General features: G+C 54.8%; 2 protein-coding genes and 1 long non-coding RNA gene across 3 annotated transcripts; 2 read left to right on the top strand and 1 right to left on the bottom strand.

Moving 5' to 3' along the window:
* Positions 1 to 794: 794 nt before the first annotated feature.
* On the top strand, positions 795 to 6,247 carry AQP2 (aquaporin 2). Its single transcript, XM_061443629.1, has 4 exons — positions 795 to 1,338; positions 3,179 to 3,343; positions 4,287 to 4,367; positions 5,101 to 6,247. Exons 1-4 carry the CDS (start codon positions 973 to 975, stop codon positions 5,314 to 5,316), a joined length of 828 nt encoding a protein of 275 aa, XP_061299613.1. The 5' UTR covers positions 795 to 972; the 3' UTR covers positions 5,317 to 6,247.
* A 5,769-nt stretch (positions 6,248 to 12,016) lies between these two features.
* AQP5 (aquaporin 5) lies at positions 12,017 to 15,987 on the top strand. Its single transcript, XM_061443630.1, has 4 exons — positions 12,017 to 12,853; positions 14,106 to 14,270; positions 14,568 to 14,651; positions 15,175 to 15,987. Exons 1-4 carry the CDS (start codon positions 12,491 to 12,493, stop codon positions 15,358 to 15,360), a joined length of 798 nt encoding a protein of 265 aa, XP_061299614.1. The 5' UTR covers positions 12,017 to 12,490; the 3' UTR covers positions 15,361 to 15,987.
* LOC133263754 (uncharacterized) lies at positions 14,278 to 23,588 on the bottom strand. Its single transcript, XR_009741528.1, has 3 exons — positions 23,532 to 23,588; positions 14,544 to 14,738; positions 14,278 to 14,429 (listed from the first exon to the last, which is right to left on the bottom strand). It is a non-coding gene; the product is annotated as an uncharacterized LOC133263754 (long non-coding RNA).
* Positions 23,589 to 24,280: the final 692 nt, after the last annotated feature.

The raw sequence follows: 24,280 nt of genomic DNA, 5'->3' as shown, positions 1-24,280 counted from the left end.
CTCTGAGCTCCCCACGCAGCTTCTCTGCTCCAGCCCCAATGTTCTCAGCCTGGCTCCTATGGGAGCTGCTCCAGCCCCTGAGCATCCTCATGGCCTCCTCTGGCCTTGCTCCACCAGCTCCATGTCCTTCTCATGCTGAGAATCACCCAGGAACGGGCAAAATGTGTAATGGGTAAATGTGTTGTAAGCAATGGAAGAATAGGGAAAACAGACTTGTTGGGCAATTACTGGATGGTTTGAGGTGAATAATGATGCTCCAGGGAAGAAAACATCATTCCTGTTCTGGAGATTAACAGCGAGAAGTCAAGAGCCATTTCTGAGGAGCTGAGTGGGCCATCGGTAAGCAGCTGGTTCTGCAGCTCATGTCACTGCTTCACACCAGCATTTCCTTCCTGACAGGCATTTCTTGGGGCTGGATCCCATTTCTCTGGGTAGCAAACCTGTGCCCAGGCTGTTAAAACCGGGTACTCTGAGGAATGGAGCTGTAGTAAGTCACTTGGAGTTCTGTGCATCCCTTCTGTATCCCAGGTCCTGCGTTTCAGCATCCAGCTCTAGCATTACAGAAACCCCTTTGCTTTCTCTCCTCTCTGTGCTGTAGGTGGTAGAGCCTGGGAAAGAGAGGAGCACCAAGCACCTGTAGGGATAGGTCCCCTAGTAAGAAAGCAAAGGAGAAAGGGAAGTGTTTCATGGCATTGCTCAAGGCTGATTTATGACCTCCCAAGGGTGGCCAATGCTGCATTCCCCGGCTTTAATAGAAGGGGCAGGGTCTGATGTTCCCTCAGCTGGAACACACATGAGAAAAAGCCTCAGGTTTCCTAGGACCACATTCCCATCTCCTTCCACTCGGGATCCTTCACCCCCCACATCCATACACATACCCGGTCCCTCAGCATCCCCTACAGACACAGCCGCTCTGGCAGCGCTTGCCTGCAGATCCCCCAGGCAGGGGCAGTCCTTGCAGCCCCCAGCTCCATGATGTGGGAATTGCGATCCATCGCCTTCACCCGGGCTGTCTTTGCGGAGTTCCTGGCGACCTTGGTCTTCATCCTCTTCGGCCTGGGCTCCGCTCTGAACTGGCCCTCAGCTTCCTCCCCCAGCATCCTGCAGATCGCGCTGGCTTTCGGCTTGGCCATCGGCACGCTGGTCCAAGCCTTGGGGCACGTCAGCGGGGCCCACATCAACCCGGCAGTGACCGTGGCTTGTCTCATCGGCTCCCAGGTCTCCTTCCTCCGTGCAGTCTTCTACGTGGTGGCCCAGCTGCTGGGGGCCGTGGTGGGGGCTGCAATCCTACACGAGATCACCCCAGCAGACTCCCGGGAAGGCTTGGCCATCAACAAGGTAAGAGCTCAGCCCGCAGACGGGGCTTGAAAGGGAGCAGGAAACATTGGGATGGGCTTTGGGGAAGGCTGAGGGGTGTGGAGAAGGGGTTTGTGGCCATCAAACCCCTCTTTATTCAGCGTTGGGTAGAAAGGCTCTGTCGGCTATAGCCCAGCACCGTGCAGCAAGGGTCCACCCAGGAGCAGGGATGAAGGATGCTCCCTCTGCTTTTTAGGACTAAAACCAGAGGTATGATCCAGCTGCCCGCATAGACGCCTCCCTTAAGAGACAAAGCCACCCTTAGCTCAGTTTTATCTAGGGCGGAGGAGATGGATTGGGATGAAACCATATGATTAGGGAAAGACATGATCTAAAGTATCACCTCTCCGTGCCTCTTGCCCTGAGCTCATCCCACTTTCCAGTCTTCATGTGGGTGTAGGCAGCCTTTTCTCCTCTATCAGCAATGCCACTGTTTACAGGCTGCGCTGCCAGATTCCCAGCAATGGGAATGTCATGTGTTAGGTCTAAATCCCAGATTTTCATTAGCCAGCAATGCTCGTTAAACTGCTTCCAGCTGTGAAGGAATGGCCACACCAGATCCTGGTTCATCCCAATGCCTGCACACAGGTGCCCAATGCCAGCAGCATCGTGAGGATCCCAGTCTGGATCCATGCAGGGAAGAAAAGAAACCAGGGAACTTTAGGAAGCCTTAAGGGGGCTCCCCAGTGGTCCCTCAACCTCCAGCATCCCCCTTCCTCACCGATGCACCTCAAAAGAGGGGCAGGGGGGAAAGGAATTCAGAAGTCACAGGGTTCATATCTCCTCTCCATGCCCCACCACTCCTCTTCAGGCAGCTCTGTCTCCTATAAGGGTGCCCATGGACCAGCATCACCCAAACCCCAGCTGAGCCATGCGGGAGGAGGCAGGCAGCTTTGGATGTGCTTCAGGAAGCAGCACCCCCACATCCCCCTTCTTGCAGTAGGGAGGCAGTGGCAAGGCCCAGCTTCGCTGCCAAAGGGATTAAGAGGGTTGAAAAAGGGATTGGGGATTAATCTGAGCAAGGTGATTTAGACTGATAATAGCTGAGGCTTAATAAACCCAATAAAGCAAGAAGGGCTTTTAAGAGAGGCTTTCAAAGTGCCCAGCTTACTTGGTTTACAGCTTGAATCACCTGGAAGAGGGATTTTCCTTCTTTCCCCTGTGGGCTGCTCATCGTGTAGCTGCCTGCACAGATTATCCTTAATACAAAGGGGGAATATTGGAGAGAAAGACCTGGATCTTGGCCAAGAAGGCAATTGCCACCTCGAGCCACCACTGAGCAAAGAAAGGGCTGGGATGTGCCATAGGCTGGGGAAGTGAAGGGAGACTGGGGGAAGCAGTGCTGCTGGCGCCAGACGTGCACATCCAGATGCCAGATCCATCCAGATGTGGCTGCAGCACCACCAAGGAGCACTAAAGTGCCAGAAAGCAGGGCTGGAGGAGAGGGGGTGCAGCCAAGGCTCAGCTTCAGCTCAAATCCTGCCCTTTCAAATAGTATGGGAAGAGGGGACGGGAATGGGTTTTTGATGCCAAACCCCTTCTTTTTGACATTTTCCAACTTCCAAACTTTCCCAAGAGGCATTTTGCATTTTAAATGTGAGGAAAAGGAATAAATAATTCCTAGAGGAGAAAAAAAAAACCCAAAGGAATGCCAAGAAATAAACCATTTCCTGGTCAATCATTGAGCTTCTTTTCCTTTTAGCTGGGAATTTTTTCCTCCTTTTCCTATTGATGCCAAAATCCCACCTATTCCCTGGCTCTGTTTGCTCCCAACCCAGTCATCCAATGCTTGTCCCTGAGACACCTTTTTCCTCCCCTCCAGCTGCACAACGAGACAACGACGGGGCAGGCAGTGACCGTCGAGCTCTTCCTCACCTTCCAGCTCGTCCTGTGCATCTTTGCTTCCACGGATGAACGCCGGGAGGACAACCTGGGCTCTCCTGCCCTCTCCATTGGCCTCTCCGTTGCTGTGGGACATCTCCTTGGGGTGGGTAGAATAGGCTAAAATGGGCTAAAACTCAATGGGTTTGGGTTATCTTTGTGTCCATGCCCAAAGCCTGCTCGGCTGCTTGCTCTGGGTTGGATGGGGAGGTGTAACTCAAGTGGTGCCCACGGCTTTGCAGTGGATAGAGGAGGAAAACTACACCAAAGCTGTAGCAGAGCCATAGCCTGAGCTCTGCTTTTACGGGGCAGGAAAACACTGCCCCTGCTGGGTTTGCTGCTCCTTGAGTACTACAGGGAGCAACAAGGCATCAGTGGGGTCTTCTGCCCCAGAGTGAATGTGTTAGAAGCTGAGGCGCTCATGATAAGACTGGGAAGTATTTGGGATGGACACCCAGGGAAATCTCTCCTGGATGAGACCAAAAGAGCTCCAAACCCTCCCAGCCTCTCAGTACATGTAGTAAAGTGAATCACGGAATCATAGACTGGTTTGGGTTAGAAAGGACTTTAAGATCACCCAGTTCCATCATCCATGGGCAAGGACACCTTCCACTAGAGCAGGTTTGCTCCAAGCCCCATCCAACCTTGCCTTGAACACTGCCAGGGATGGAGCATTCACCACTCCTTTGAGCAATGCTTAACACTGCATCTTCCATCCTTAGCCCTCTGCAGCCCATGTGCCTATGGGACTCTTCTCCTACCCTCAATGGCAAGGAGAGGCAGCTTGCTCCAGGACTAGGCACAGCAGCAGCGTGTCCCCACGCTTCTCGTCACGCTGCAGGGCACGTCACCCAGCCTCCAGCCGGGTTGCACCATGCTCGTGCTTGCACACAAGGTGCACCGGTGTTGACTCAGGTGGTGGAAGCTGCAGGAGCATCCCTTTTCCTGGAATGGGGAGGGCGAAGCAGCAGCTCAGGGAATGAATCCAAACCACACCAGGGTCACGGTAAAGGGTTAAATGCTAACAACAAACCGGTGTTCCTCTGCAGATCCGTTACACTGGCTGCTCCATGAATCCAGCCAGGTCTTTCGCCCCTGCTGTTATAGTCGGAGACTTCAGCGACCACTGGGTAAGAGCCGGCTCCGTGCCTTGTGTCGGTGGGATGAGCGCTGTTCCTCGAAACCCACAGAGCCGGGCACATTCCTGGCATTTCCACACCGGCTCCGGCTTGGGAAGAGATGTAGAGATTAGCAAAACGAGGTGGGGCTGCTGGGTGCTTAACTGGCTTATCTGCGGGCATTGCAACAGCAGAAGGGTGTGTGGGTTGTTGCCCGTGACTTAGCCAAGGAAGCAGAACAAATGGAGAGTGGAGCTCTTCTTGCCGGTCCTGGAGACCTTTCCTGGTTCCACTTGGATCTGGGCATACATTTTCCACCAGTTCCTTTCGGAACACTCCCATGCGTTTCCATTTCGGAGCTAGAGCTGTGGTGGTTCAGGTTGATGTGCTCAGAGGAGCCCAGCTCTGGCTGGTAGCCTCCTCTTTGTAGGAGTGTGTAAAGGGGTAGGAAGATGCTTCGGCAGGGGAACCCATGCTCATGATGGCCTATCGGTCATGAAGATCACACAGCTCTCAACAGAAGAGGCTGGTTGGGTATATTCAGGCACAACAGCAACGGATGGGAGTTCAGGTCAACAGCGATGGCCAAAGCAGAGCTGGCTTCTGCATCTCACTCCCAGTGCGCACAGGGCAGGAAGGAACATAACCCCCCCTGCGATGCCCTTCAGAGATGCTGGTTTCTCCCTGTCCTCCACACTCAGGCTGGGTTTTACTCACCCAACTCTTACCTTTCCCTCTCCCTCAGGTCTTCTGGGTGGGCCCCCTGGTTGGGGCAGCCGCAGCCTCCATCATCTACAACTACATCCTGTGCCCGCAAGCCAAGACCTTCTCGGAGAGACTCGCCATCTTCAAGGGCTTCGAGCCCGAGGAGGACTGGGCAGAGCGCGAGGTCCGGCGGCGGCAGTCGGTGGAGCTGCACTCCCCACAGAGCCTCCCCAGGGGGATGTCCGAGAAGGTTTAACCCAAGCATCCCTCCAGGATGAGAGAGGAGCCGGGGACCTCTGCGTCTGTCCTAGAGCCGGTGATGGTCAGTGCCTCGCCTCTCCCCTCTCCCCCTTCACTTCTGCTTCTTCATTTGAGGAACTCAAGTTCCTGGGGAGACGCACTGGGATGGTCCAGCCCATCTTGTATTGTCCAGCTCCCCCCACGGCCAACAGTCGTCTGATGCTGGGGGGAAACACCATTAAATCAAAGCCCCCAGGAACAAGGACACCGCCATCCAACCCTCCTCCAGCTCCCTCCACGTCTCCCTGGTAGGAGGTAGCGCTCGCTGGAGCTTGGTGCCCTTCACGAAGGGCTCCGAGGTGCTGTGAGGAGTTGTTATTACAGCCATTTGCTGGGTGTGGAGGTTGCCACCCGATGCCTCATTGCTGTTGAACTCAACTCACCTCTCTCCCGTGCCTTCTCCCTGCGTGGCTGTTTGCACACACACACACACACACACACTGGAGGGCTCATTCCGGGCCATAAGTATCTCAGAAGCTATAAGTTTGGCTGCTGCAAGGAACCACATTGCCATTTATCACCCCAGAGATGCCCTTTGGAGGCTTTCCCGAGAAGATGGGGCTGGAAGCATGTCCTCGAGTTCATACTGACCCCATTGGGGAGCTCTTGCTGGGTCTCTCCTGGGACCTTCTGATTTTCAGCCCAAATACATCCATGGCTCATCGGTTCATGGACCAGTGCTGTCGTTTAGCTTTGATGCTTCATCTCTCTCTGGTTTGTGCTTTCTTTCCTCTGTTCCTGTTCCATCCTGATTCTCAGATGTGTAACACAAAGTATTTCAAGTATGATCCTCTCCATCACTTGTTTCCTACAGCCCAGACCCTTTCCATGGCTGCATCACACCAAAGCCTCGTAACCATCCCAACCCCTTTCTTCTGCTATTATGGCCACCATTGAATCCAGTTCCTATGACTGGATTACATTTCTATGACTTAGCCTGAAAGCCTGGTTTCCAGCAGGACATCCAGTGAGGTCTCCCCGGCATTGCACCATCACAAAACATCACCACCACATTCAGGCTTCTGCTGCTGAGGCTGTTAATGGAAAACATGCAGTGAGATTGGCCCCAATTCCAGATCACAGGGAACATCAGTGATCATTTTCTGGTTGGACATGAACCACCACCAAACGATGTTCTTCTCTTCTCTTCCTGTCCATCCACTGTGCTCTACTTGTACCAGGCTCCTATTAGATTCCTATTTTCCTCTATTCCTCACTGTGGTTTTGCTCATCCATCCACTAAAGGCTGTAGTTGGAGGGATAAGGAGTAAAGAAAGCTCTGCTCTGACCCAGACAAGGCATCCTCATTGCCTTCATGTCACCACACCAAGTGAAGCTGAGAGCATGGGAGCTCCTGCATCCCTTCGTCTGACTGTCATCTGCTGTCCCTGATGCCACACTGCAAAGCAAAGGGGGAAATTCCATCACAAGCTTTATTTGCTGTAGCCAAGGATCCATTTTTCACCTCCAGTCATGTAGTAGTAATGTAACTACCCCCAGAAGGCTGCTATTGAGATGCATGCAGCAGGTTCAGTGCTGCTTTAACTCATTCTCTGCCACAGCAAAGATGTCGATTCTGGTCCTTCAGTTTATTCCTTCAATAGCAAAGGAACATTTGAATGGCATTTTGAAAAAGGCTTTCCAATCTATCTGTTCTCAACAATAGGAATTAAAATAAATGTCTCAAATCAGAGTGTAAAATTGTATTTAAATCACTGAATATTTGGTTTTAAATGTAGTTTTTTTACTATTCAAAGGGAAAACAACCCCTGTATATGTCAGGATAACCCAAAGTAACTTACCCAGGAGTTTCCCTGTCAATGACCTGCTCTGTAAGATGCCACCCAGCTGAATCTTTTGGGCTTTTTTTTGGCAATGTTCAAGCTATTTACACATCTCTTTGCCTTAAGATCTAAGCCTTTAATTTCTTAGTTACCCTGACAATGTTTCAGACTCACATAAGCAGCACAGGGCCCCCAAATGGGTTTAAATGTTTCATATTTACTGCATTCTCTAAATAAAGAGCTTTAAATTTACTTTTACTCACATGTGAATCGAATAGTGACACATTTATGGTCACAGAACATAGAGTCACACAAAGTGACCTCCCAGACCTGAAGTCCCACAGCCACCAGTGCAGCCCAGTCCAGCTTTGAGTGCTGCCTTGGGCCAACAGCCTGTTGATGGGCAAAAGTGACACGAAAAGAACATTTTACGTTCTTTTAGCTTCAAAATAGGACCCACAAAACAAAGACCATCCCCACTTCAACACCGCTGGGATGCTGATTCCTGCCCTGGCTGGCTTCTGCGCTTGGCACACCACCCCATCTCACTAAACCAGCTTGTCGGATGGCTAAAGCAGCCTAAGTCTCCTTGAGTCAATGCAAAACACGACTTTACCTTCTCTGCGGAGCTGTGTCATTGACTTCAATGACACTTCCAAAACGTGCATGGTCAGGAAACCAAGCCAGTCATTCCAGATTTACACAGTGCAACTCGAAGGAGAGGGCAGGATCAGCAACGCGGAAATCAGAGCTGCCACACGCCGGCCTCAGACCTGGCTGAACTGATAACACCGTGGCTCGCACCTCAGCAGGGAGACAGGGTTTGAAGCCACCCAGCCACGCCTGGGTGGTTTCCGTGGGCTCTGCTTTGATTTTCAGCCTGGTTTTCCAGGAACACAAAGAACCCGAATCAGAATCACGCGTTTATCCGGAGGCAGCTCGGCGCAAGAACTTCCAGCTCCAGATCTGGTGCAACGAGGGATGCCATCGTCACGGGTTTCTTTAAATCCCAATTATTCCATGCCATCTAAATACGTACATAGAGAAATGTCTTTGTCCATTTGCTTTGGGGCTCAAAGGCAGAATGGGGTGAAAAATCACAGACTGGTTTGGGTTGGAAGGGACCTTAAAGATCCCTGCCACTGACACAGCTTTGAGAACCCTGAGGACACCCATAACGAGCTGCTGGCCCATAAGAGCTCAAAGTGTTTCTCTAGATGGGCAGGAATGCAGCCTCTTCATGTCCCCGATGCAGGTGGCTTCAGTGGAAGGGGCTAGACCTGAAAATCAGGAGCAAGGTTCCCAGCCAAGCTTTCTACTGCGTGATCTCGTCCAGGGCTTCTTCCTACCCGGCCCTTTGCTTTCCCTGATACACATTATTATCCCCATGTGACGATTTAATGATGATTTCAGTGCAAGTTAATTATTAAGCATGCTGGTGCTTCCATTGCACACCAGCCCCAAAGCACTGCCATCCACTGCTACACCTCAGAGACCATCCAGTCATTTCGAAGCACGGAGCAGAGCAATGCTGTTATTAAGCATTAACACTACCCAGCGCTTCAACAGCATTATCCCTATTGACAGGCACCCAGGTTACGAGGTCACTGTGACCATTGTGCTCAGCACAGGAGCCACCAAAGTCTGGGGACAGCTTCGGGACCAGCTTCAAGCCAAAGTGGGGGCACGGCAGCAAAGGACATGGGCGCATCCCTCAACCCAAACAGCCTCGTGAGGTTGGAGCTCCAAAGCTCACTCAGGTTGCTAGGGGAAGGCAAAAGCCCTGTTGTTCCAGGGCCAGAGGAGGTCACCTTCATCGTCACCCTCAGGCCATCAGAGTAATCCCTCTTATAGGGAGCGCAAGCAGATGGAGGGTTAGATAAGAGAAATCCTTGAGAGCCCAGCCTGCAGCACCCTTACAGAGACATCAACATTAATCCCACTTCTTTCCTACCACCATGGCAAGAAGCAGCCCCAGGAATTGAGGATGAGGAGGGCAAAATGTGCTGCTCCTTGCTCTACTTCAAATTCCCAGGGCATCCCATTTTTATCCCCATCAGTGCCTTGCTGCAACCCCCGCAGAGCTCAGCCAGCAAGAAACTAACCCAAACTTTCTCCTCTGGCCATCTAACCCCAAATAACCCCAGATTCCAGCAGAAATAGTTGTCTCCTGTTGGTGTTATTACTCCTGCTTGTATTATTGTGCCAGTTTTCAGGTCCTTGCTTGAGACATAGAGCCAACGAGGGCGAAGAAGCAAAACCCAAGCTGGGCTGGGTCTCAGCAGCATTTATAACCCGAATTTGCCAGGCTTTGAGGTTGAACTGAGGGATTTGGGCTGAAATGACACGGAAATGACAAATTAATAGAGCAAATGGGATCGGCGACGTGGGGACGACAGGGACCGACACACGCAGCCACTTAATAACACACACGCCTCCGTGGGTGAGGCAGAGCCCTGGGAGGGCCCCGGGCGAGGATGAGGCACCGGTTGCCTTCCTCCCACCCGGGCACGCTGCACCCCAGCCCCGCAGTGGGCTCAGTGCTCTCCCCATCCAACACATTGCCCCCAAGCTGTGGATGGTCCATGTGGGCAACTGCGGTGTGTGCTGCTATAAGGGAGGAAGAGGAGGAGGAGGAAGGACACAGCTAAACCCGTCCTTGCAAAAAGCCTCCTCATCTTCTTTCCTCCAAAAGCCCAGGGGTGAAACGAGGCGTGCGTGACCCCACCACGTAGGTGTCCGTCTGTCAGCAGCTCCCTGCGTAATGCCTCCTCAACATCTTGCCCAATTCCATTCCGTTTGACACATCAAAGGCACTTTTCAGCTCATACCAGCTCCTTGGAGGGCACGCAGCCAGGAAAGAGGGAAAGGAGCCTTCCCAATGCCTGCTCGACACGGTTCGACGTTCCACACAGGAATGCCCCGGTGAGGAAAGGCTAGCAAAGAGCCTCAGGAAAAGAGGGGTTTGCATGGCATGTGGTTAGAGAAACACCTTGTTTCCCTTTGGGAGCCTTCCCCATCATTTCCAGCCTTGTTGGACTGCATCTCCCGGTCAGGAGGATTTTGCTGGGTCGTTATTCACCCCTTGGGAACCTAGGAGAGCCTCTTTAACGCTGCCTTTGAGCCATAAAGTCCCGTGGATGCAAAACACATCCACTTCCAAGGGGGCTCAGCGGTGGGAGAGCAAGGAAAGGGTTTGTAGGACGGGAGCAAGACGCGTTCGATGCAGCTGGAGCCACAGACAGGGCTGAAGGGAAGCGGCAAGTCATTACCCGGGCTGGAATGTGGCCAGGGTGTCTTGAAATACCAGCTTGCAAAACTTTCACCAAAACACGCCAACGGAGCGGGTGTTTCTAGGATAACAGATCCGACTTTTCCCTCTGCAGCTGCCCCGGGAGCAGCAGCGCCAGGGAAAACCATTAGCAGGAATTAAGGCTGTAACAGAGCCCCGGTCCCTCGGGATGCTCTTTGCTGAGCTCAGGACTCGGGGTAGAGCCGGAGGTGAAAGGCTCGTTTCTTTGCAGTCCCTTTGTCTTGCTGTGGGGAGGAATCCCTCCTCAGCGCTGATCCCATGGGATGTGTGCAGGTCTGGCTGCAGCCAGCAGAAGGCAGCAGTGAAGGGAGCTTTTTAGTGCTTTTGGGGATGTAAAGAGGGTTTGAAGTGGTTTTACCCATCTCCTGCATGCAGAGCTTCGCTCACCCTGTGCTGGAGTGATAGGACAAGGGGTGATGGGTTTAAACCGAAACAGGGGGAGTTCAGGCTGGATGTAAGGAAGCTCTTCCCTGTGGGGGTGGTAGGACACTGGAATGAATTCAATAGAGAAGGTTTGGATGAGCCATCCCTGGCAGTGTTCAAAGCCAGGTTGGATGGGACTTGGAGCAAGCTGCTCTAGTGGAAGGTGTCCCTGCTCGTGGCATGGGTTGGAGCCAGATAAGCTTTAAGGTCCCTTTCAAACCCAAACCATTCCATGATTCTCTGGCTGCTCCTTCAGAGCCAGCCATGGATAACCCCAGCACTGCATAAGGCACAGAGGTGGCATCACTTGAGGAAGGCAAGATGCAAAGAGAGATCTTTCCCATGGCCGAGGGTTGGAACTTGAGGTTTTTTCCAACCCAAACCCATTTGAAAACATGAAATCAAGTCCTGGCACAAGGCTGCAAGGACCACGAAGGAGCCAAGAATTCACTGTTCACCATCACTAAGCCCTTCTTCCATCCCCAAACCCTCAACCTCAGTCCCCAACAGCTCCCTGATGCACAGCACTGAGAGCTCCCCCCCATTGCAATCCCTGCCAGCCAAGGGATGGAGGGCAACCCCATGGGAACCTGGAAGGAGACGTGGCACCATGGCCTGTGTCCATGCAGAGCCTGTGGCTTTCTGCTGGCATTCCCAAGAGCAAAATCACTGCCCTTGTTGAGCAACAGCTTGAAAGGCAAAAAGAAAAGGTAAGGGCCCGAGATGACAGGGGTAGGATCCACCCTGCCTGGCTACGGGCAGCGAGCACCCCCTGAGCACCAGCCCAGGCGCTGGCAAAGCCCTCGCTCAATGCCCTGGAAGGAGCAGCAAGGGAGCTAAAGGGATCCACAGTCAGGCTCTGCAGCGATCAGCTGCCTTTACCCAGGCTCCACCACCCCATGCAGGCACCTCCAGCTTGTCTGTGGCTCCCCACATAGGCAAAGCATCCCCCAAAGCCAGCCGAGCTCCAACACCAAAGCACTTCTTTGCTATGGTTGAGCTGCCTTGGCAGCCTGGGAGCAGCTCCAGGAGCTTCACTTCGCTTTCCGTCCCAACATCCCGTGTCAACCGAACACACTGGGAATGAGAATTCCCCATTCCAGGAATGCTCCTCCAGCCTAACACCAGGAACAAGACATCCCAGACAGAACTGCAGCCCTCTCCAGCCCGCAGGCCCATGGAGGAGGGGAACGTGAACTACACCTCTGCTAAAGAACCACCCAAAGGCTGGTGAGAGGTGGTAAGAGGGAAAAGCAGAGGAGGGAGCAGGGCTTCGTTATGCAACCGCGTTATCTAACGACCACAGAGACACCCTATAGGGGCTCTTTGTTTGCAGAGGGCAGGATAAAGAAATGCCACCAATATCTGAGTCACTGGTTCACCAAGAGGCTCCGGAGCTATTTTCAGGTGGAAACTTTTCCAGTTTCACATGATAATTTGGGAGGACTGGCTAATTCCCTGGCTCCACCCACCGCCTTGTAACACAGCTCCCTGCTGCTCTTGCATATATAGATAGGTATGGCCCTACAACTGGGTGCAGACAGAAGAGCCTGGAGACAGAGGAAACCCGGACTTTCTTCTTTCCCAGCCGCCCTCTACCCTCTCCCACCATGAAGAAGGAAATACTGACCCTGGCCTTTGCTCGAGCCGTCTTCGTCGAGTTCCTCTCCACGCTCATCTTCGTCTTCATCGGCCTCGGCTCAGCCCTCAAGTGGCCCTCAGCCCTGCCCAGCATCCTCCAGATCTCGCTGGCCTTCGGCCTGGCCATCGGCACGTTGGTGCAGGCGTTTGGCCACATCAGCGGCGCCCACATCAACCCGGCCGTGACCATCGCCTTCTTCGTCGGGAACCAGATCTCCTTCCTCCGGACGCTCTTCTACGTGATTGCCCAACTGGTCGGGGCCATCGCTGGGGCTGGCATCCTCTATGGGGTGACGCCGGCCAATACCCGTGGTAACCTGGCCATCAACGCTGTAAGTATCCCCACCTGGAGATGGTTTGCCTTGCCGGGCGCGTTCCCCTTCCCTTCTGAGTGGGTCGCTCGTGCCAGCGCCAGCTCGGAGAGCCGAATCCATCTCAGTGCATTGCATAGAGGGATGGGAATGGGCTAGGAGCAAACCCCGGCATAGCCAGTGCAGGATTGACATGACAGATTCATTGTGCGGGGTAATAAATGGCATGTTTTTTTTCCCCTTCTTTAATAAGTGCTTCCTTTATCCTAAGGGCCTGAGTGAGTCACCAGCACCATTGAGATGTTCTTGACTGCAGCCTCTCCACCTGGAGATTAGTGCTGGGATAGGAGCTGTGCCAGGACAGAGGCTGGAGGGCAGGGAGCAGAGCCAGCACGGGCAGGGGGAGCGGAGCCCGCTGGCACTGCTGCACTGGGGGAGCTGGGGATGAGAGGAGGATGGAGAAGAGCTGAAGGATCAATCACGGGGAGGCAGCGAGGGGCTGCTCTTGGAGGAGAAGGGGGGCATTGGCCCCCTGGGAGATAAGTGGGGATGAGGAGCTTGTCTCAAACCCTTGGGAAGAGCTGGGAAACCACCTGAAATGGGAGCAGTGGAGCTCCTGCTCCAACCACATCGGGTCTGGCCCCCTGGGATCAGCACAGGCTTGGGGCAGAGGGATCAGTCACTAGGGTGAGATGCTGCGTGCATCTCGTTCCCACACGCTCCCGGTCCCAAACCGGTCAGCTTTAGCTAAAAACCATGGGTCTTGGGGCACTTTATCCTTCCCAAGCCCAGTGGGGTCCAGTCCATCTGACAGATCCCAACGGCGAGCACAAAGGTGCTGGGACAACAGCCCAGCCTTCACCCCAACCCCCTCCCTTCATCCCGTGCCCACAAAGCGGAGGGGGAGATGAACCAGGATGCAACAGCTTGCAAGGATCAAGGGGAAAAGAAACAGAGGGGGAAAAAGGGGCAAATCCATGTGGGGTTTGGTGGGAAAACACCGAGTGTAGCGGAGACAAGCAAGTGGAAAGAGACTGGAGAGCGCTGGGAAGGGAGAGATCAGGAGGGAGGCAGATTTGGGGCCAAGAAAGGTAGTTTCTTTTCAGGGAAAGAAGCCCTGGAAGCAGAGCACCTTGTGCCCAAAGGCTGGGCAGGGGAGCTGGGGGGCTTCTCTTGCATGGCTTTGCAAGCCCAAACCCACCAGCAAAGCCCTCAAGTGGTGTTGCTGAGCCCTAGGGCTGGGTGATGACTGTTGGCTTTTGCTGGTTGGCAGCTCAACAACAACACGACCCCCGGGCAGGCCCTCGTGGTGGAGATCATCCTCACCTTCCAGCTGGCCGCCTGCATCTTCGCATCCACGGACAACCGGAGGAGCGGCAACGTGGGCGCCCCAGCGCTGTCCATCGGGCTCTCTGTTGCCGTGGGGCACTTGGTGGGGGTGAGTGGCCAGGCAGAGGGTCCTGCTGGGACAGAGCTCCCCCAAAATAACCCCCCTGCGGTCGGTCCCAGAGGGAGCTGCATTGGGAGAGCCAACGGGACATAGCAGGGCTCCTTGTCCATGGTGATGTGGGGAAGGATGGCATCCATCCCAGGCTCCCTGCAAGAGAGACAGCACCAGGGACCGCTTCCATCCCTGCTCCTGGGAAGTTGTCCCTGCCTGCTAAGCCAGAGGTTAAGGTGCAGAGGCCGGGTTCAGATGCTGCACCTTAACTTGGTCTCCTTTCCACACCGACAGATCTACTTCACCGGCTGCTCCATGAACCCAGCGCGCTCCTTCGGGCCCGCCGTCGTCGTGAGGAGGTTCAGCTCGGCGCATTGGGTGAGCATCAGGGCTCGGGACCAGGCTGCATGAGATGCAGGGCAAGGGAGAGGGCAGTGATTGCACCAGGGCGGGATGTTTTCAAGCCTGAAAGGATAAAAGGGGCTGGAGAACATGTGATGAATGGATTGGAAACAGGTTATCCCCATAGCACAGAGCCAGTATAGCCCCCATGCAACGGTGCAGAATGAGCTAGGGCATCATCTGATGTCCATAAAGCCCATGGAGAAGCCCAGCTTTGGCTTTCCACTCACCCACTGAACCTGCAAGCTCAGACCCAACCTTTCAGAGCAGGCTTGGCGCTTCCTTTCCAGCACACCCCATCTCTGCACTCATAAAGAACTTGATGTCTTCAGCAAGCAAAGCTTAAGAGATTTCAGCCCAAGAAGTCTACTGGGATGGGTATTTGCATCTCTGCATGGGACAGGAGATGCGGAGCAGTGAGGAATGCTGGTGTAATGGCTGGACGTGGTGCACCATCCTCCAGGACCTGCTTTCACCCTCTTCCTTGTTTGCTTTCTAGGTGTTCTGGGTTGGACCCATCCTTGGGGCTTGCTTGGCCTCACTGCTCTACTTCTACATCCTGGTCCCCTACTGCATGAACCTGTCAGATAGGGTTGCCATCATCAAGGGCACCTACGAGTCAGAGGAGGAGTGGGAAGAGCAGAGAGAGGAGAGGAAGAAATCCATGGAGTTGACCCCACCATAGGAAGAGTTAGGAAAGAGCAAGCAGAAGGAGGGGAGGAAGCCCCACACATGGGCTCATGTGTGCACCAATGACCACATCCAGCTACAGCAGACTCTTAAGCAAAAGCCTTGCAACCCAAAGACCACCTGTGGCTAAGAAAGGAGCATTGCAGTGTCTGTATATAACCCCTCTACACGAGTGTGAGCGCTAGAACCTCTCCTAAGCTTAACTGCAGCCAGCGAAGGCATCTCAGCCTAGGGCAGCCTCAGCTGCAGCTTTGCACCCATGGGGCTGCATCCCTGCCCTCCTGGGTGCCAGTTGTGCACCGCTGGCAGGGGCCTGAGCCCGCATGTGCTGGTGCACAACAGGATTTCACCCCTGCATCTGACGGCCCAGGGGATGGAAACACCATGTAGAGCCCAGCAGAGAAGAAGGACCGCTTTGGGCAAGGTGGGTGCAGCCCAATCCCCCGCTTCCTCCCCGCCACAGGGCCAACGCTACCCATAGATGCTCTTTGTCACGCATTAGCTGGTGCTGGTGAGTCCTATTTATTCATGGCTGCGGAAAGAACCATGATTCGTGCATTTTGTGTCGAGATCTTTGTAATATAGGATATTATTTATTGTGAATAAAGGGAATTTTAAACAAGCCACGGGCATCAGATTGTAGGAGGAAAGAATGGGTGAAGCTGGCTGCAGAGACATCCCAAAGGGTAGGAACCATCCCAAAGGGTAGGAACCACCCCAAAGGGCAAGAGACACCCCAAAGGGCAGCTCCTAGACCCCAAGCCCTGTGGGAACAGGCACTATGGGGTGGTTTGGGAGGCGATAGTGGCTAGGATGAACCAGTGCAGGAGATGCCTCACAAGCAGGACCCAGGTCCAGGGCAGTGTGAAGCCCATCAGCAGGGCTGGCAGGAGCAGGGAGGAGCAGGCAGCAATCCTTCACGCTCCAGTTTGAGTCAGGCTTTCTGCCATACCAGTTCTCCCACTGGTGCCCTCAAAAGCTGACCCACAACGCTCCCAGCCCCTCGCCCGGTGCCAAACCCACACCTTCGCCCTGACCTCCTGCTGGAGCCCTGCTCTTCCAGTTCTGCCACCACCTTCTGCCAAAGCGCCTCGCGCCAGCCTGGCCGTGGGGACACCGGCTCCATCCCTCCCCTCTGGCTTCCCAAATCCAGCCCCAGGCAAAGCTCCATCGCAGCCCCGCTTTGTGCTGCGGAGATGAGGCTTCTGCTGAGCACAGACCCCAAAGGAGGTGGGAGATGCTCGTCCAGGAGCTACCTGATGCAGCTTGATGCCCATCAGATGGGTCATGCCCCCTTTGCATGGGAGATGGGCAGCATCACCCCTATTTGAAGCAGCTTTGCAACCCAGGCTGAGCCTGGGTAGCAGCAGACCCTTATCCCTCCTTTTCCTTTACCCTCTCTGCTCTGGCCCTCAACACAAGAGGTGGGGGACAAGCAAGAGGAGAAAAGGAGGGGAAAAAGCCCTTAGTTTGGGTCACACAGAGCTAAGGAGCTAAACCCACATCCTGTACCCTGCCTTAACCCTCCCATGCCACCCCTCCTCAGGGACGGGCTGAGGCAACAACCCCTCTGTGCCTCAGTTTCCCCCTTTCTTAAGGGCAGAGAATAATCAGCAGCACAATCGCACATGGAATGCTGCTGCTCTCCAGACACAAGCCCCAGGGGAACACTCAAGCACCTCCAGAACCCAGAGACACCCCTCTCAAAGCACCCCAACAGCAAAGCAACAGCCCAAAACCTGCATCTAACAATCTCCTTCCACGGCAGCCCTGGCCCCTGAGGATGCACCCAGAGGTACACTGAGAGCAGGGCACCCTGAGCATCCCCCTTCGCTTTGCTGATCTAAACCCCATCCACCCCAGCATCCAGGAGTCCTGGCATACCCCACACCCCATAAAGGGACTCAGGGAGCAGCACAGCACCCCACAGAGGGGCCCAGCTCCCAGCAGCACTTCCAGTGTGCCCAACAAGCAGCAGAAAGGCGGGCTGGGTGTGAGCCCTCCATGGGATGAATCAGAGCATCTGCCACAGCAGCTCTGCGTCAGCACAAAAGGCAGCCAGCGCCTGGCTCGAAAACACAGGATGGACCCAGGCAGGGCTGGGGGGGGGCAGCGGGGAGGGGGCACAAGCAATGAACCCCCCCCTTCCCCATTGCACGGGCAGGGGTAGAGCCTGAAGCAGAGCGAGCACCGGCAGCATCCTGCCCGGTGCAGAGCTCCTGGTGCTCGTGTCACCCCTTCCCCACCCAGCTTCGTGCTGGTCCCTGGTAGATGCAATCCATGGCAGAGAGCTTGCGTTTAATCCGGCCCAAAGCCTGGCATCCTGCAAGGGATGTGAGCTCACCTGTGCCAGGGCAGAGCCCAGGTCATGGCTGGGGAGCCCCAAGGTCCTTCTGCCTGTTCCTGCCTGCCCAGGGATGGGAACAGCGGTGCTTAAACCCGGAGAAACTTGGGTCTTTTGAAGGCTTCGAGCCCCGTTTTGAATGGGGCTGTTACTGCTTTCCCCTGCTTCTCCCTGCAACGGGAGCTGCCAAGCACCCCATCACCCCCCCTCCCTATGGCCACAGGGATCCAGCACCAGTGGGGTTAGAAGGGTGTGAATTCAATCAGTGCCTTGTACCACCGGTTCCTCGCACATCCCCTGGTTTAGAGGTGCATCAGGTGAGACTATGGCACTGCAGCACATCCTTCTTGTACGTACGTGCCATAATGAGGTGCAGTTACCCCCTAAACGCCCCTACCAGCAGTTGCTTTGCACCAAGAGCATTTCACAGACTGTTTCTCATTCTGGAGCATCTTTTCCATTAAAAGAGCTTTTAAAAAGGTCCTTTTTTGTTGTTCTGGCAAGGAGGAAACCCCCAACTTTTCCCCATGTTGTAGCAACCTTGAAACCTTATATCTCCTCACGCATCAAAGAGCTTTCAACCTGTTTAAGGAAGGGCTCTTTGTGCAGCATCTAAAGTCCCTGAAACACAAGCTTGCTGGGCCATTGTAGACACAGGGGAGGGAACCAAGTGCTTGAGGAGAAACAAGATCCTGTGGCAATATCCCCATTAAACAAGGGTATTTCCAATGGGTTGTAGGTGCCTCTTTGCGTCAGCCCTTGGCAAAGGATCAGCCCAGCTCCCTCCATCCCTCGGATAAGGCTGCACAACCTGGGAGCGCATCCCTGCCACCGGGGCTGGGCTTTGCAACCCTAAATGCTTTGCTTCAAGCTGGAGTTTGACTTCCCATGGAAAGCACCTGGAGAACAAAGCAAAGCCAAGTCCTGCTGGTGGAGAACAGGGCCATGAGAGATGGAGGCAGCCAGGCAAGCGCAGGGCAGGCGGGGAAGCATCGCAGAGGGGGACTGCAGCCCACCGAGTGGCCCAGGAGAGCAACGACCCCTCCAGGAGCAGCTTTGCTGGAGAGCCCCAAGCAGCCAAGGACCAACTCAGGAGCCATAAGGAAGCCAAGCTGCAGATGTTCTCCCTTGGCTGCAGCTCCGCAGCGCACCGGGAGATGCGGGAGGCTCTCGAGATGCTTCCTGTGCATCACCCAGGGCAGCAGAGGCACGGCAGAGCCCGGCAGGATGTTGGTGTTAGTCACGCTCCAGCCTGTGCCAGCACCCACCTCCTCTGGAGCGCACGCACCGAGCTTCCCCCTCCTACTCAGCCTCTGCCCAGCCTCGAGCTGCTGCGGTCCCGGTTCTGTGACCCTTCCTGTTGGCACCGGGAGCAGCCTCCACCTCAGCATCCACCGCCTTCATCCGTGTTTGCTCGTGGGCTTCTAGCATAGAACGGATTGGGTTGGAAGGGACCTTAAAGCCCATCCAGTTCCAACCCCCTGCCACGGGCAGGGACCCCTTCCACTAGAGCAGCTTGCTCCAAGCCCCTGTGGCCAGCGTGGCCTTGATGGCATGGAGCATCCAAACCTTGCCCATTCAACCCATCCCAGTGCCCCAGCACCCTCACAGGGAAGAACTTCCTCATCTCCAACCTGAACTCCCCCTGTTCCACTCTGAACCCATCACCCCCTGTCCCATCGCTCCAGTCCCTGATGCAGGTCCCTCTCCAGCATCCTTGTACCCCCCTTCAGGCACTGGAAGCTGCTCTGAGCTCTCCACGCAGCTTCTCTGCTCCAGCCCCTGAGCATCCTCATGGCCTCCTCTGGCTTTTCTCCCCCACCTCCATGTCCTTCTTATGCTGAGGACCCCAGCACTGCACACAGGTACGACTCGGGTTGAATGCAGCAGCACGTCGGGTCAGGCTTCAGCACCCACCAGCAATGGGCACCACTGCTCAGGTGAGTGTGAAGCCACCAGTGCTCTGCTTTGGTCCTTGCTTCAGCATCGGTGCAGTGCACCAAGGCCCTGCTGAGTGCATGGGGAGATGCAGCACCATAATACACGGGAATACAGGAGGAGGATTGCCCCAAATAAACCTGCAATTCAAGAGAAGAAGGGCAGAAGATGTCCAGAGCCCTGGGAGGGCAAGAGGATCTGTTCCCACCTCAACACCCCCCTAGAGCCCTAAAAATGCCTCTTTAAAGCACCTAAAGACTTGGAGTTATTTGAGTTATAGTCGATATAATAATAGGGAGTTATTAACAGATGCCTCAAGGCTGGGGACCAGAACGGGACAGTGACTGGGCTGGTCCTGCAGTAAGCCTGGAGCAGCACCCATGGGTGCCTGGGACATCTCTTGCTGCCCTCTGCTGGGATGCTCCATGGAGAACAAGCAAGAGGCCGGGAAAAGCCTCACCAGAGGGAGGTTTCTTAAGAGTAAAAGGGGGATAAAAACCCCATTCCTGCTTCCAGCCACTCTTCTCCAAAGAGCAGCCTCAGCATCCCATATGAAAACAAGGCTCTCTCCCTGCCTGGACCACAGGCTCTGCGCTGCTGGCTCAGGGCTGCGTTTCTGCTGCCAACTTCCCTCTTGCTCCAAGGTTTTGCCTCCCCTTCTCCAGGATACAGCCCCGTTTGTTCTTCACCTCCCTCCTGCAAACAGGCAAAGTCCAAGAGCGGCCCCAAGAAGGGCTCCTTGTGCTGCGGGGTGGCGACGGCAATCAAAGAGAGTCATAAAGTAAAGAAGGGAAAACAAAGAAGCAACCCTAAGGTCTGCCTGACAAAGGGGCTTTGTTGGGAAAGGGCAGCTCCGGAGCCAGGAGGGTTTTCCAGGCACAAGGAGAGCACAAGGACTTCGCAAGCAAGGAAGGGATTAAGCAGCTTTAAGCCCCAGCCCAGTAAGAGGCCTCTGAACTGGCTGAGCTCCCACCCCGGGACTGATGCACACTCAGCATTTGGGCTGCTCTCCCCCCAAAACAAGAGATCCCCAAGCTCGTGGCATCCAACCAGCATCAGGATGCACAGGAGGACGAGTCCCCATGCCCAGCCTTGCTGCGTGGGAAGGGTCCTGGAGAGCCAGGATCCAATGGGGCTCAGAAACCACCCCTAAAACCATAACCACCACCAAACAAAACGCAGCCCAGCATCTGGCAAGCATCCTCCAGGATACGGCCCTTGGCTGCCGGCTTGACATTAATCCTGCTTGGCAAGACAGCAAGAGCTCTCCTGCCCCCAAGCCAGGTACAGCTGCAGGTTGATATAATGCCCTCTTGTGCAGCTGGGGAGGGGAAGAACAGGAGCAAAACAAGCTCAAGATGCCCTGTACAGTTTGCCTTTTCTTGCCAAAGGACCTCAAAGAGAGAGAAATCAATTCCCCTTCCCCAAGGATTCTCCCAGCTGCTGGGATTTCCCCCCTCTCATTCCCAAGGAGGGCATTTCTCCTGTGATGGAGCAGCTCTTTCCCTGCCCGAGCAGTTCCAGCAGCAGAAAACGAACCCTTTCTTCTCTCCTGAAGGAAATTCCTTAGTTTTCAAGCTACTCACCCAACCAACCGCTTTCCAACAAGGAGCCATCCCCCCTCCTCCTTTAAAAGACCAGAGTCCATAGGAATTATGATAGCTGCTATCAGCATCCATCCGCATCAAAGGGGAAAGGGATATAAACCACTATCAGCTTATTTTGTTCCAACCAGATAAGAAAACCTCTATGGCTCTTTCACAAAGAAACCCTGCAAGAGCAGTTAATGGGGAGATAAAGCTTGGATGGAAGTCGGGTGTGTAAACAGTGACATCAAGAGGCTCCTTATCTCTGTGCCTTTGTCCCGGTGTTTGCTTTAGATGTGGGGCTCAGCACTGAAGCTGAGCATGAGGAACCAGCTCCTTTCTGCACAGGCAGCATCCCTGCAAGAGCAAGAGCCTGGCCTTGGGTTTACTCATCCCTGCCTTGGGTTTACTCATCCCTGCCTTGGGTTTACTCATCCTTTATAATTCAACCCCCAGATACGCATTTTTCCATGGAAACAGCATGTGAAGAAAACACCTTTCTCTAGCAGCAGCAGCCCCAGCTTTTCCGTGCCTCACTGTCTCGGTGCATTAACAAGGCTCTTCCCCACCACAAAGGGCTTCCATCCGCATCAAGACACGTTCCGAATCAAGCTGTAAGTGAGCCGTTCTGCAGCACCAGGGGGATCAGGAGGGAGCATCCTGCAGCACATCAGTGCGTGCTGTTTAGCACCAGCCCCAGTCTCAGAGCTAGAGCAGAGCGGTCAAATCTGGTACCCACAATTGGTAGGAGGGCCCAGGAGCTGCAGGTCTGAAGGCGACCCCTGCTCCAATCTGATGGGGCTTAATTCATGGAATGGTTTGGGTTGGAAGGGACCTTAATGCTCCTCCAGCTCCAACCCCACCATAGGCAGGGGCACCTTCCACTGGAGCAGCGTGCTCCAAGCTAGCCTTGAACACTGCCAGGGATGGAGCATCCAAACCTTCTCCATTCAATCCATCCCAGTGTCCCAGCACCCTCACACTAAGGAGCTTCCTCATGTCCAACCTAACACCCCCCGTTCCACTCTGAACCCATCACCCCCTGTCCCATCGCTCCACTCCCTGATGCAGGTCCCTCTCCAGCATCCCTGTACCCCCCTCCAGGCACTGGAAGCTGCTCTGAGCTCCCCACGCAGCTTCTCTGCTCCAGCCCCAGTGTTCTCAGCCTGGCTCCTATGGGAGCTGCTCCAGCCCCTGAGCATCCTCATGGCCTCGCTCCAGCAGCTCCATGTCCATGCTGAGGACCCCAGCACTGCACACAGCTCCTCTACAAGGCTTGGGCATTGCAAGCGTGAACCCTGCACTAACATCTTGCAATAAGGCAGCAAATGAGCTTCCAATCTGCAGGGAAAGAAGCTGAGGCCATAGGGTCCCCATTCTGCCGCTGCAGCAGGGTGCAGCTCCCCTGTTTATCATTGCACATCCCCTGGGGTAGATGGAAAGCCATGGGCAAGCCGTCCCCGGCTGAGCAAACACAGCTTCTCTATCTCAACAGGCAAGTGAATCTGGAGGCATAATTTGTCATCTAATTGCAGCAACACACCCAGGATTAATTGGTGCATTTGGATGCAAAGCAGGTTTTATTTATGGCTCGATCAGGTTTCAGCAGCCCCTTGCCAGCAAGCCCTGCCAAGGTAAAAGCCATGGCAAACAGGCAAAGAAGGGCTCAAAGAGGGAGCTTTGGCAGTGCTTGGTGAATCACACACGAAGCTGCTGAGGGCCCATTGACATCAAGAGGCTGAAGTGCAAACCTCCCTCGGCCACCTTAGCACCAGGCTCTATTTGGGGCTGTTTCAGCCCATGGACAATGATAACTCGTCTCATGAGGGCCCCCAAGACCTTGAGAGCATCACAGGCAGGAAGAGGAGGCAGGTGAGAAAACAAACCTGACAGGGCTCTCCAGATGTCAAAGCCAAGGGGGCACGGAGCAGAAAGGAATCATGTTAAAGAGGGGACATGGAGCAGGAGCAAACCCTTCCCCACCATCTCCCCTTGTCCCAGACAAACCCAAACCAACCCTACCCCTACGTGAGGGGTAGGGCAGGCTTCAAGCACGCCAGCACCAAGCCCACGTTGACAAACCCAACCCCATGGGCATCACCACAGATGCTCCTCACACGCTCACAGCTTCGCTTGCCCAGAGCTGCCCCAGTGCAGCTCCCACTGGGCCCCAGCATGACCCAGCAATGGCTTGGTGCTGGGCCAGGGTGCCCCAAGGGGCTGAGCCGGCTCCAAACCACCTCAGAGCACCCAGCACAGCCCTTAGCACCCGCTCTCCTCTGGAAGGGAAGCACCCACCTTTCAGTGCAGAGCATCATGCCGAGAGCACAGGGAGCAAGGGGCAGCCAAAGAGGACCAGGAGGGATGTCCAGGGAGCAGGAGGGATGGCAAACTCCCAGGGTTGAAGACCATGGATGGACTCAGCACCAGGCTTTGTAGGCAGCAAGAGCTCAACCAGGTGAGGTGGATTGCTGAGGCTGATTGCTGAGGTTTCGGGAGTAAAATGCACTGATTGACCCAGGTGAAAGGACAGAGCCTCTGATCTGACCCCAATCACCATCAGCTCCCATTGGTGAGGAGCTGTGGAGCAATGAGAGGATGCTGTGAGGGAAGGGAAGGATGGACAGAGGAAGGATGGACAGCTCTGAGCTCCTCACTACAAGAGAGACATTGAGGTGCTGGAGTGGGGCCAGAGAAGGGCAGCGGAGCTGGTGCAGGGCCTGGAGCACAGGGGTGATGGGGAACGGCTGAGGGACCGGGGGGGGTTCAGATGGAGAAGAGAAGGCTCAGGGGGGACCTGATCGCTCACTGACAGCAGGATGGAGCCAGGCTCTGCTCCCAAGGGGTGGGACAAGAGGAAACGGCGTCAAGCTGTACCAGGGCAGGTTTAGATGGAGCTGAGGAACAATTCCTGCCCCAAAGCGTGCTCAGGCATTGGAAGAGGCTGCCCAGGGCAGGGCTGCAGGCACCGTCCCTGCAAGCGCTCACACACCCTCAGTGCAATGGGTTAGGGGTGGCCTTGGGACTGTTGCACTGGACGAGCTTAA

This window comes from Pezoporus flaviventris, unplaced genomic scaffold (genome assembly GCF_033815535.1).
Source record: "Pezoporus flaviventris isolate CSIRO_AGI_PZ_B2104156 unplaced genomic scaffold, CSIRO_AGI_Pfla_v1 ptg000455l, whole genome shotgun sequence".
Taxonomy (NCBI): Eukaryota; Metazoa; Chordata; class Aves; order Psittaciformes; family Psittacidae; genus Pezoporus; species Pezoporus flaviventris.
The sequence above is the reverse complement of the archived record's forward strand: the minus strand, read 5'-3'. Positions and strand labels throughout refer to the sequence as shown.

Excerpts from the sequence above, each read along its gene's own strand:
- AQP2 (XM_061443629.1), top strand. The coding sequence starts at position 973 with ATGATGTGGGAATTGCGATCCATCGCCTTCACCCGGGCTGTCTTTGCG. Across the intron at positions 3,344-4,286 it reads CTGTGGGACATCTCCTTGGG|ATCCGTTACACTGGCTGCTC; the intron begins GTGGGTAGAATA and ends GTTCCTCTGCAG. Across the intron at positions 4,368-5,100 it reads GAGACTTCAGCGACCACTGG|GTCTTCTGGGTGGGCCCCCT; the intron begins GTAAGAGCCGGC and ends CCTCTCCCTCAG.
- AQP5 (XM_061443630.1), top strand. The coding sequence starts at position 12,491 with ATGAAGAAGGAAATACTGACCCTGGCCTTTGCTCGAGCCGTCTTCGTC. Across the intron at positions 14,271-14,567 it reads CCGTGGGGCACTTGGTGGGG|ATCTACTTCACCGGCTGCTC; the intron begins GTGAGTGGCCAG and ends CCACACCGACAG. Across the intron at positions 14,652-15,174 it reads GGTTCAGCTCGGCGCATTGG|GTGTTCTGGGTTGGACCCAT; the intron begins GTGAGCATCAGG and ends TTTGCTTTCTAG.